This window comes from Protomyctophum parallelum (genome assembly GCF_964188405.1).
Source record: "Protomyctophum parallelum genome assembly, chromosome: 14".
In the NCBI taxonomy this organism is placed as follows: Eukaryota; Metazoa; Chordata; class Actinopteri; order Myctophiformes; family Myctophidae; genus Protomyctophum; species Protomyctophum parallelum.
The window spans coordinates 41795113-41808631 of NC_139709.1; the positions used below are offsets into that span (position 1 = coordinate 41795113).

The following is a 13519-nucleotide window of genomic DNA, read 5'->3' on the forward strand; positions in this document are numbered from 1 at the left end:
CTGATGACATCACGACCCCTGGGTATTAAGAGCGGCACTGTTTCGAAGACCTCCAGGATTGAGTGGAAAGAACCATCGAGGGCTGGCTAGACCCACAGTCAGGAACACCCCCTTCTCACCCACCCTAACTCATTCCCCTCCATTCAGCATTCCACGTTGGTTTGTGGGACAGGTGCCTACACGGGTGAGGTTATTCAGTTCCTCGCCGTTACTGAATGCATGCTGACAAACCCCAATTACATCAGAAATTAAATGACGCAAGGAGGCGTTGGAAATATTTTCTCTAAATAGATATTTAATGATTTAAAACGGCGCATGTTTACAGACAGAGAAAGGGTAACAGGTGCAGGAAGGGGGATTGGCATTTGGTTTTCTGCACAACATACTACAGTAAACTGTATGAAGCACATGGCTGTCTGTATACCAAGCTGACAAACTGAAATAAAAAAAAGACCAAATGTGAAGTAAATCAATGCACTAGCACTTATTCAGAGGCATACTTTATTCACAGGTCTCACACTCATTTTCAAAGAGGCGCTATAACGGATGTTGCCAACGTTAAATTACAGTGGTCAGATAACACTGAATTGAAGTGCATGAACATACACCAAATATATACAAATAATCAACAAATAATGACAAAACACTGTTTTCACTTACAAAAAAGGAAAATCTAACCACTGAATGCATTACTGACCTGTGTGGACATAATTGCTGTGACATAAAACGTGAAATGACCATCTCCTTTACCAACCCTTTGACCTAATGAGACATACAGGACTTTGTGTAACACTGAACTGAATTGCTTGGATGTAAACAGTACAGCACCATTCCTTGTTTCCGCCTTTGTCTTATGGAGCCACACAGTAGTTTGACATTAGACCTAATCTATAGTTGCACGCTGCTGTCATCATGCACTGGAAATAGCAAATCTACAAGCTCACAACGTGTTGCGAGCTTGTAGATAGAATAATTTTGGTGCGCGACTCCAGCACGCAAGTATAAATCAGACTTTACAATCTCTGTAAGCCTTGCTTGACCAAAGGCTCCTCCATACATTTGCATCGATTACAAAATCAACATGACTAAAAAGAAATGTGACAAAAAAGAAAGTTGACACAGGCTGTGTGTCATGGACTGACACCTGCCATGTCGCTATCGCACATTAGCGACATGAATCGGCCCCCGCTGCGTTCCACCTGCCCACTGCACTGCAGGCTGAGGCCCCGGTCGGCTACTGGGTTCGGAGTTGATAATCTGAGGAGGAAATGGACAGCCTTAATCAAATGGACAAAAAAAAATAAAGTGGTGGCAGCTGATGCTTTCCACCCAGAATGAATGGAACACAAAGGAAATGAGATGAGGATGTTTAGCAATTAGTGGCAAGCGACATTAGCAAAAGGACAACATGTGAAATTGTGGTTAATCTTAGTAAGGAGTCAGAGTTCACTTCAGTCAGTGAAACAAAAAAAAACTTTCTTGCATTTCACTGACATTGCCACATTGGCCGTTTGTTCTATAATATATCCTGTTTTCATAGAACTGCATAAGTTCGGATTTGGTTCCCATCGCATTGCACTGTATTGCCCAATTCTTACCCAATACCTGACCATGTGGGCATTCTGCACATGACTTAGTGAAAGCTGTGAAACCTACCACCGTTCTGGGTGATGTATCGCACCCATGGCAAGGCCTGGTAACCACTCTTCTCAATGATTTTCAGGTAACGCACCTGTCATGGGAAAGCAAAGACAGTAAGCCATTAGTGCCCCTTTGAATTGACTTGAATGGGGGTACGTCAGCAGGTGCATCAAACTTACATGCTTGTAATAATGAGCCAAATTTGTTACACAACTAAACAACTTCCTGGTTGTACCTGTTTTTTGGGCTTCACTTTACACATTTTCAGAAATAGACAAAATAGCAGATCTACAAGCTCACGATACAAGCTCAGAATGTGATGTGTTGAGCTTTTAGACCGGCTATATTTCTGCACGACATCATACAACAAAGTATACATAGGGCTTAGTGCACTTGCTGCTTCTATAAGCATTTCACATTGCTATTGCTAGAAATTAGTATTCCTTTTCTAATACATGAAATACATAAATCCAGTACATAACAGGTGGATTTCAAATGTTTGTAGTTGAAGTGAGAGTGAGAGTGTTTGCAATACATGAGGAAGTGTTGTGAAGAGTCATATTGAGAAGAAGGAAGCCGTTTCCCACAAACGAGCTGGCCTCTGCTTTTTGGGGACACATGAAGCGCTTATTTAGATAACTGTACTCTCTAAAACACCAGAAGGAGTGAAAGATATACAGTACATGTCAGCAGAATGGAGTTACAACTTTCACAACTCATGTTTCATCAGATATGTGTTACCACACATTTCAAAGTAATACAGTACACAAATACACTGATCTGGACACGTAACTACTCGAGAGTGCACATATCTAAGTAATCTAATGTTTTACATTTAATACATTGTTGCAGTCTGCATGCAGTTGTTGCAACTTGTTTCTTAGTGTGAGAGTCCAATTCTTAGTAATTTGTTTATAAAAAAATATAATATACTTTCTGCCACTGCAACATGCTTTCAAATCAAGACTTCAATTTTTGGATGGCATGCAAGACAAATTACAAAGCGGAAACTTGCACCCGAACAAACTGAAATCCACTCACTAAAGTTCATGCACGTACAACTGTGTTCATAACATGCAGGATGGTAGCAGCCGAGACCGACACCATCTCTCTCTGAGAGATGACGGGTCCATGGCTCCGTCTCTCCTGATTCTAATTCCCGTTCCCAGCCGAACCAGGACAGACAGGGCTGGAATTTTGTGGGTCAAGCGGTTGGCGGGCCACTGGTAAGGCCTTGCTACTGGCCGCCTTGTCATTACCTTCCACTACACAGTGAGGTCATAGAGAGGGAGAGCGCTCCTATACCAGACACATGACGACAAACACGCAGACGCGGGATCACCGAGGCTGCCGGCGCAGCACTTCTCGCCAAAAGCCGAGAGCCAAACATGCAACTGGCTTGACCGTGGCACCGTAGTCAGCAAAAACTGGCATCAAAAGCCGTCCTCCGCAAAATATCATTATGGCTTTAAATTGCGAAGGGAAAATGAAGATGCTAGTTGTATATGGCCAACTAAGTACAGGCTACATGTGTGGCCTGGTGGGGATATCAAGCTCTTGGTAGGCGCTACAGCCAATGAGTTTGTTGACTTGTTTGGGGTCTCTACTTCGCCTAGGGGGGAAAAAAGCATTGGGAACTATACTAATAAACTATAGCTTTCCTCTCATCAACGCACTTGCAACGTCAAGAGCTGACTGGTTATGTAGCTCAGGTCTATTTCTAGTTAGATTCCTAAGGGGGAGTTACTTGCATCATGCACATTTCATATGTGTGGACCCCTACATTTAGTGGTGGACTTAAGAGGAACTTTCTCATGCTTTGATATTTGCATCTGTCTAATTAAGCTGGAGTGCGTCTTCTCACACGTAGAGAGTGGTGTTACTGGTTGCATTAGTGGCTGAGAACAGGTCTATTTGGGCCCTGTAATAAGAAAAGGCCACTGACGCGGCAACAGCAGTTTGATGGGAATACGCTGCTCGGCGGTTGACCTTCGAAACCGCAAGTGCACACAAGGGTTTTAACGAACATCAAGAAAAGTGTTTTTTAGTTTAAACACCAAACGGTTGAATTCTCTGACACTCCCTCCCCTGTCAATAATAGAAAAAGAGCTTATCAGAAACCCCTTTAATAGGGGCATCATTTCTGATTTATACTCTGTTAGTAGAATTCTCTCCTGAATCCTCTGAATCCAAATATAATGCATGGAATGCTGATCTACAAGAGGAATTGACATTGGAAGAGTGGAGCTCAGCCTGTATGGATGCTCAATCCCAGACGGGTAACACTCGGTTAAAACTGTTGCAATATAATTGGCTGATGAGGGTTTATATCAATCCAGAGAAATTAAATAAATTTAGTGCAGATATTCCAGATACTTGTATCAGATGTGGTAAAGACAAAGGTACACTTTTCCATTGTCTGTGGGCATGTCCAAGAGTGAAAGAATTCTGGGAAGAAGTGAGGAGGGAGATTCAGAAGATATTGTCGATAGATATTGAGCTTGACCCAAAACTGTTTCTATTAGGTCTTCTTTACCCACCTGGCCATAAGATTCAGAGTAGCGAACAAAGATTCCTGGATTTATGTTTACTACAAGCCAAAAGGGCTATAGCCTTATCGTGGAAAAAGATAGGCAAACCCAGTATTGCTCAGTGGTTTAGGGAGTTATCATTGTGTCTTCCTCTGGAAAGAATTACTTATACTTTGAAGAATAAACAGAAGATGTTTGATAAGATATGGGGAAGGTTTATCCAATATATTACGGTTAATGATTTATCTTATTTAACGGTGGAAATTGTCTAATTTTATTCTCTGCAGCTGTTTGGTCTTGTGGCCATAAGGACTCTGTTGTTGTTGTTACCATTCTAAGTGCCATTATTTTATTATACTGTACTTATATATGTATGTTATTGTTTAGTTTTTTGTTTGTTTTTCATTTTAAGTAATTGTATTGTATTGTCTGTATCATGTATTGTTTTGTTGTATTGTCTGTTTGTCAAAAAAAAAGAAATTTCAATAAATATATTGTTAAAAAAAAAAACACCAAACGGTTGGCACTCACTCAAACGATGGGTTCGCTTCATTTTTGACAGAGAGTCCGGCTACAGATGATGAATGTGTGGATGCTTCAGTAAAACTTCCATTAAAACCCGAAGCAAGATTTCTTTAATGCACACCTTGATATTCTTCAACCAAGAGGATTTGTCGATGAGACGTTCTATTTTAAAATTACTGTCATACGAGTGTAATTAACTTTCAAGTTAATATAAAAATAAATAATCAAAACAAATTATGTTTAGCAATAGCATAATGATCTTATATTTTGTATATCAGTAGTAATGATAAGGTGTTCCTTATCATTACAGTAATGAGTAGTAGTAATGATAAGGTGTTCCTTATCATTACTACTCAAGACCATACGTGACTACTGTCACGTATGGTCATTTCTTCTCCTTATTTCTGAACATCTGCTCATGAAATGACTAGGGAACATTTAAAATAAGAAGGGAGGGAAAGGGCATTATTTCTTTCAGCTGTCCAATTACCTCAGAAAATGACAAACATTCTTATACTGCCAAAACCTCACCTCAATTACATAAATTTTAATTAGCTTTGGGTTTGCTTCCGAGTGGGCTGCATGTCCATACAATCTAATAATATTTTGTTTGTGGAAAATATGACTGCCTACATTTTCTAATGACATCCAAAACGTAACCGTTACTAATGGTTTATTATAGAATTCATGACCGCATGTGTGTATGCTGTAGAGTGAAAGTGTACCGATGTGAAATCTTTTATAGCCGATCATATGTCATGTTGCCCGCTAAAATATGAGGAAAAGATTCAGTGCTAATTTTGTCAGTTTTCGATCCAAGCTATAAGTTGTCCCTGCAAACTCACCGTAATAATTAAATTAAATCAATCAATTTATCTATCAAAATTGCTTCCTTGCCTCCCCTTTTGAGTAATAACTGTGAGCCACCTCCCAGATAAGTAGCATTTAAATTAATTCTCAGAGGGTAGTACATGAGGTTGAACTTAATTGCTGTAAATTCACAGATGTTGCTTATCAACCCACTAGCATCGAGTAAGCCAGCAGTGCCTCGTATGATTTCCCGTTAATGTGGATTTCTGATCATGATAACAAAGCCATGCAATGGTAAATGGGCCATGAATAATCTAAAATAAGAGGTACAATTATAGCAATGAACCAGTGAAAACCACCATCAATTTCCGAAGTATTTTCACTTATAATATATTTAACCTTTTTGGGTGAATATTCAGATACAGTATGGGTGAACTTTGAGCAGCAGCAGGTACTATTACAGTATGTACAACTGATGTGCCACATAAGTGAGAAAACAATATTTTGTCTCTTTGTCCTAAGGTGGTGGTGGTCAACTTTCTTGTACTCAAGAGAGTACAACTTATGTTATCTATGTCAATTTATTTTCCTCAACCATTCAAAATGAAGTGATAATGTCCAGAGATGGCACTGCTGGAACGGCAAAATCCTGTCCTGTAAAATGAGACACTGTCACTGGGATAAAAAAATTACACTGGCTTGCAGAGTGCATTCCTTCAACAAAGATGTGTATACAGTATTTATCGTCCAGTGATGTTTCTTACTCTTTTTTCAAGATATGTGTAAATGAGTTGCCACAGGGATGCTGTTAACATTACACCTCTACTGCCCCCTTTGGACAACAACCTCACCAACGTAAAGAGCTGAAATTCTAAGCTGCAACACAAATGTAATGGTAGGAGAAACTTAAGAGAAAGAAACTTAAAAGGTGCAACCCTACGACTGACCTTCATACCTGTACTGTAACTGCTGACATAACTGGTTAATTGACTAATGTAATTACATAGTTGCTAAAAACGCACAGAGATTACTTTTCTTTTATTGTGTATGACACATTATGAAAGCATGGGCACACCCCCTGTCATAGACTTACTTTCCTCACTCCAATTAATGAATACAAAACATAACCCTTAATTTTATATATTGTGAAATATAGTCCTGTTTCTTGGTATGTGGTTTAAATTGAGTCATATGCATACTTTAATTGTTGACCAGTTCATCAACTACTACCAGTTCATCAACTACTTTTTGGCTGACTTTGTGAAATACATTTTCACACACAATCCTGAAGCCAGATTCGAGTATGCACGCATGCATGTTCGTGCGTGTGTATGAGAGAGAGAGAGAGAGACACAGAAAGAAAGCAAGAGAGTGATAAAGAACAAGAAAGAGAGAGAGTGAAACACACCTGAATGCCTGAAGTGGTGAAGTAAGGGATTTCAAACTTGACACTGATTGGCGGCTTCCCCTCCTTGTCCTCTGCTTCAACGCTGGGCAGGCCGAAGTGAGCACGCATCAAATACTCCTTTCCACCCTGTTAAGAGTCACACAAACACTTTTTATTTCATATCGGGGAAGTCACCAGAGATGCTCAGAGTCAATTAGGTTTTTAAACAATTAATCACCGTGAGTCTCAAAGACAGGGCTTCACAGTCCCTCAAATTTGTAGCAAAAAACCCCACCAAAATGACATCCCCATTCCCCTGTCCTTAGACCCTCAATTGACTTCTAGGGTGGATGGATGGGTACTAGGTGCTGACAGTGACAAGGAATATCTAGAAGAGGTAGCATCTCCAAAGCCTTACTTGGATTACAACACAATGTCAAACTAAATTAAGTCCATAACGTCAAGCTGGTCAGCTAGCCTCCTCTGTCTTCAGCCTTAAGCAATAAGCATCAAGCTCATCAGATCAAGACCTGATCAAGATCTGATGAGCGTGACACTGTTGTAAGACACTGAAAAAACAATCAGTTTTGAATCGCGTGGCTCTTCCTCAGATTTTCCTCCTTTTTAACAATAATGTGACAAAATTTGACTGCCATTGGATATTTTTGAATTTTTGTTTTTTTCATGTCATTTGAAAGCAGGGAATAATAGCTTCAAATTTACATATTGGTTGTTCAGTTTGACCCACCAGTTTATTATAAAACCTGAGCATCTCGTTTGGAATATTAACACTTCTAAAGAGAGATCAGACTTATTAGCGCAAGGTAGTAATGGAACATTATAGGGTGGGACTTTTCAGAGTAAAATCTGCCTCATCTGCTGGGCACTCTAGCGCCTTTATTTTGAAAGATTCAGGGGGCAGAAAAAGTGTTAAAACTTCTAAGGGCTTACCGTCCTAATTGAGAAACCAGGTTTGCTTACATATCACACACACACACGTGCGCACGCACACACAAACAGAATTACACTTTGTAATAGCTTTACAAACGTGATCATGATCTCACGGTTAAAAGGCTATCCAACAGCAGAGCATAAAGCAACTACAGTTCACAACCGCCCATATGATCCTCATAGTCATGAGTCATTAATACTCGTACTCACAGGGAAGGACTTGATGGACCAGACGATCTCGCTGTTCTCGGGCACCCACTTCACACTGCCCACTGTGGTCTTAAACTTGGGCGAGTCTGCGTCTGTTGGCACAGGAATGTGGATCTCTACATTGTTGGCTGTGGAACGCCTTTTGAATTGACTTTTGGCCTGAGAGAGAGAGAGAGGAAACAAGCAGATCAAGTTTGAAATAATGGTGCCACCGTACATTACAAAGAGACCCGGATCAAATAATATTTGCATATAATTCCAAGGAGATGTTTAACCTTCTTGTAGTTGTTAAACCTCATTGGACAATAGTAAGAGTAAGGATATTTTTTGGAATCACAGGAAAGTATTTGAGTCCATTTCCTTTGGCTACAAACATCCAGCACAATATCTTAATAGGTGATGACGGGATTACGTCTCTTATATTATATTTAAAATACAACTATTGTAAATTATATATGGCAGCAAACAGTGACAAACCTTGATCATGTATTCGATTCGACTGTGGGAGTGCTTCTCAATAACAGACTCAATCCAGATCAATGGTTTCACCTGAGACAGAACAGACATATTCAACTCAGCATATCAGTTGTCATATTGAACAGATGTCAGTGTACAATGTAACAATACATTACAATGTCACCCCCTAGTGGCTTATAGATCCTACTACAACCAATTAACAAAAACGTGTACATTACTTTGCACAGCCATGACAGCCACAGCATGGCCTTAAATATAAATATACAGCCCTGGCCTGCACAAAACCTTTCATGGTCCCCTTGTACTACTTTTTTTTTTAAACTTCAACATATTTACCAACCTGACAAATGCTTACATTTGTAAATAATGTCTGAATACAGGACATGGTCCACATTAACCATTCATTTGTTTTGGCCCTTGTTCTCCATGTTAAAGATAAGAATTCAACTACACTTTGCCAACAAACACACAGTAATAATGCAACTTACATGAGTGTTGAGGCGGTAAGACATGAGCTCAAACTCGCCATCGGGTGGAATGAAGGAAATGGTGCGGTCATTTTCAAAGCGAGACAGGCGAACACACTGGTGGAATTTGACATCCTCCAACTCCACAGATTTACTCTTCCCTCCTGAAGAACAGATCATTTAGTAGAAGAAGTGTATTGTATTTGCATTATGTTGGCTACTACAAATTGGAACCTGGGTCAAATCAGTTGGTAAAATCACCCAGCAGTTGATAGGTGTGGTAAGGTATAATAGCCATATACCCTGGCTATGAAGTCTAATATTGTTGTACTAAAGTTATCTGGGGCTAAACTCAGCATACACTGTATGATTTTTGAAATGTTCTTTTACTACTTGGCAGTTGTCAAAGATTCATTTGAAAGCTCAGAGGCTTTGCAAATTAAATAAACACAAACATTATGATTCCAATCCCTGCCAACTATTCTCTCTGTCATGTTGTTTTGAAAGTGAGTTATAGGCACTGTCTGTTGTTCAGACCCACCGATCTGACCTCTACGCCCATATATACTGTAGGCATTGTACCAATGTGGGAGTCCTGAGTAGATTAAAACAGACACCATTGTTGCCAGCACTGTTTGATCCAGGTCTGTTATGAGTGTAGTTCAACTCACGTCCAGTGTTTTCAAACAGAACCTTGTCATTGAGCCCCAAGCGCAACTCTGGCATCCCAGAGAGGAAGACTCGCATCTTGATGGAGCCAACAATCTCACTACGTAGAACATTACCGTTGGCACTAACCTGTGGAAGAGAGAAAGAGAGAAATGACAATATTTTAATGAACACAAAAGAGATTTTAGCTTATTTTCACCATATGGAGACTGAGACTGAGACTGAGTTGAAAACTACTGTGTAATTTTCACTTTTGAGATATCAGGCTTTCTGATGATTTGGTTTAACAACTACAACTCTATCAAGAAAGCTCAACAGCATCCTTTCTTCTTAAGAAAGCTAAAGGATTTTACCCAACATAGTAGCGTGCTACATAGCTTTGAGAAAAGTGCGACAGTGTGGGTCTTAACTTGTTTTATGACCATGGTACAGCATTGTTACTACTCAAGAACATAAGCCCTATAAAAGAATAGCATGCCATGTGAGTACAGTGACTGGCATTGAACTCCAGACCTTAGCTTCAAAGAGAGCTCTCTGAAGCTTAATTCTTCAAATCTCTACACTAACGACACATAAGCCCCAATGTTACATGCGCTGTATATTTGTTGAGCTAGTTATGTCTGCTAACGTTGAAATGTCAGCAAAAGTACAAGTATGGCAATGTTCCGTCTTCATTTCTGACTTAACCTAGCATCTCGTTTGGAATATAAACGCTTCTAGAGAGAGTTTAGATGTGAGTTTAGTGCGACGTAATAATGGAAGATTATGTCTCCCTGTTTTGGGGAGTAATGGAAGGCGGGGCTTTTCACTGTAAAATCTGCCTAATCTGCTGGACACACCGCCTTTATTCTGAACATTCCTGGGCAAAGAAAGATCCAGTATTCACAGCACACATTTGCCTTTTTCTCCTGGTTTTAAATGGCACCCATATTTACAACGTTGTGCATTGTTTTTTTTAAAGCATGTACGTTAGGACTGATGTGGAGAAAATTACAGCATTATAACCTTGCCACCAGTAAAGACTGCCAACCGCAACAAGCCTATTGTGAAACACAGTGTCAGCAACTTCAGGGGCTTTGAGGAAAGCATCCGTCTGAAGTTGAGCTGAGCATGTCCCCTGTGGTGTGACACACACACACACACACACACACACACACACACACACACACACACACACAGGAAGTTTACAACACCTCAACCACTATGCCTCCAGCCGCCGACGGCTTCTAAAAGCATTAGTTCCTACCAGGAGGTTGACCGACTCTATGACGTCCAGGAAGACCTCATTCTTCCTGTACTTGATACCCTCCGACCTCCAGGACACAGCATTGGTTACTGTGGCAGGGGGACGTGGGGCACCTGTGTCCAGCTTGTGTCCCTCCTGGGTAATGTATCTGGGAGAAAACATAAGAAAACAAACGTCAAGCAAACGAAAGAAGAACTAAAAGGAAAACATCAAAGAGAGGACATAGCAGCTCTGTGTGATTACCAAGGATGGACCTGTCTGACTTGTGGCTACAATTATTGGAGAACACTGAGAATGCCTAAGCTTGTCTGCTTAAAACGACAATCCTCTGATCAAAAGGTCAGCCGTGCAAGACGAGGGAGAAAGATCCAAGTTTGTCGTTCCTGACGAGTAGTCAAATATACTATATATTAGTAAAATATACATAAATGATGTCTATCACTCAGTACTGACAGATCAGGTAATAACACTTAAGCCCCCCTTATGACATCATTGACATGCCCAAGTATTCAAATGTAAGTATCAGGTATGGCAGTAATATGGACTAAGGAGACGTTTTAGGGCATATATGACATGTGTCAGTGTGACTGAGAGGATAGGATACCCACTCTTGGAGGATCTTGCTGTCGGTGGTCTGGGGGTATCCAAAGTCCATCAGCTCGTCCATCAGCTCATATATAATAACAAAGTTATCTCTGATGCTTTCCTCTTCCAGCTCCTTGAAATACTCAGAGAAAACCTGAGAAGAATAAAAAACACCTTTACAAACCTCAATACATGACTACTGTCATAGAATGAAATGTATACGGGATAAACCTGCAGTCAAACTGCAAGTTAAAGAACTTAAGTCATACAGTACCTGGATAATTTTGTACAAAAAAGAAAACACCAGGGAGACGCTAGCATTTTTCTTGGATGTTGCGACCACTGAGGGCATAATTGTTAAGAAAAACAGGCCCGGTTTAGACAACAAATATGCTCATGCTCCTAATTTACACCAAGGTTCTGCGCAGTGCAGTGAGTAAAATATGTAGTCAAGGGCTTATCTTCAACCACTAATTTGCACTAAGACGTAGAGACTAGAGAGCGTATTAAGGATACAGTAGAGGTTGTTGTGTTTGATCCACATGAATCGGACTCCTCCATGGGCCAGGATGGGAGACAGGGCTCCCTCCTCCTCTCTGTCCATCAGAAGGGTCATGAAGTGTTCAATCTCTGACATGTCCACATCTCCTCTGTAGTTGCGGCACACCAAGACCTGAAACGAACATGATCATAGTGACTGTGTGTTTTTTTAAGTAATTGTAGTGTCTGATGTATTATGTATTGTTCTGTTGTATTGTCTGTTTGTACAAAAAAAAGACATTACAAAAAAGTTTTTTTTTTTGGAAGTGCTCATTTTCAATAATGCAACCTCATGCTGCCTCCTGCATTATGTGTCATTTCAAAACAGGTGGTATGCACACTATGCAGGGCCTTTGAATGATTTGACAAGCGCTTCCAAGCTTCCAAAATGTTCGTACAGCTGCAATGTTGGTGAGTTTAACATAGTTTAATACCCCCCCCCCCCCTTTCCCCCTCACTGTATATGTTTCTTTTCCCTTTTTACCTCCTTTATGATGAATTCCTGTTCTCATTTTGTTGGCTATATAGAAGTGTATATTTGTACGTCTCTAAATGTTTTGATGATTTGAACATGGTGGACCCTCTTGTAAACAAGTGTAATGCTTTATTGGGTCGTCCACTCACAGCTAACAGTCTTTGTATTGAATTGTGCTTGAAATGTACTGTAATTCTGCTGTTAACTGTTAATAAATATTTCAATCAATAATCAATCAAATACAATCAGATTGTTCTGTTTGGATGTATGGGCTGTCAGTGGCTGGTGTTGGAACTCTAGATTCAACCCATTCAAAAAATCTAGTGTTGCAAATTGCGGCTAGCTAAAAGGATAACGCAAAAGCCCTTGTTTCCATTGTGGTCCTGTGTATTCAATTCATCAAGGGTGCTATAATGACGTTATAGCCGCCGCTCATCTTCTGTGACCTTACCCAACGATGTAGCTCGTCGGGTGAGGTTACAGATGGGACTAATAATGATGACGTTGGTAATGCCATCCGTTACTTTTGGTGGTCCTGGCTGGCTGCAAAGTGCCACCCTCCTCAGAACCCTTATGGTGACTGACAGCTGTTTGTCAAGTGTTATTGATGATAGTTATTATGTCAGGTAGGTTGGTTTAGCCACAATGACTGTTTAATGTAGCCCTGTTGTTGCCTGGCGGTATAAGCCAGAAACTCAACAGTTACCCCAAAGAGCTACCGTTCCGGTGTCTTCAAAGGTTTGGGCCAGCGCCACATCAAGCTGTCAGTGAGGAATGCCACCGAGCTATAGCTACTGTTAGCCTAGCTAGCACATTAGCTACGTAGCGTCGGTCCGGTTATCTTACCTTTCCTTTTAAATCCAAGACATACACGGCGCTTGCAGACATCTTGAACTAAGTATACCGCTACAGCGGTTGCATATACAAGTTGGTTTTTATTTATTTATTATCAGGCTTTATGGATGATGTCTGTCGTCTGAGGCTAAATTCACACAACCTGCATGA

At 40.4% G+C, this 13519-nt stretch overlaps 1 protein-coding gene across 1 annotated transcript; it reads right to left on the minus strand.

Annotated features, from left to right (window-relative positions):
• Positions 1–484: 484 nt before the first annotated feature.
• On the minus strand, positions 485–13519 carry ap1m1 (adaptor related protein complex 1 subunit mu 1). Its single transcript, XM_083782960.1, has 12 exons — positions 13361–13519; positions 12016–12172; positions 11774–11841; positions 11523–11653; positions 10915–11062; positions 9671–9797; positions 9021–9163; positions 8533–8604; positions 8056–8214; positions 6916–7041; positions 1657–1732; positions 485–1257 (listed from the first exon to the last, which is right to left on the minus strand). Exons 1-12 carry the CDS (start codon positions 13400–13402, stop codon positions 1235–1237), a joined length of 1272 nt encoding a protein of 423 aa, XP_083639086.1. The 5' UTR covers positions 13403–13519; the 3' UTR covers positions 485–1234.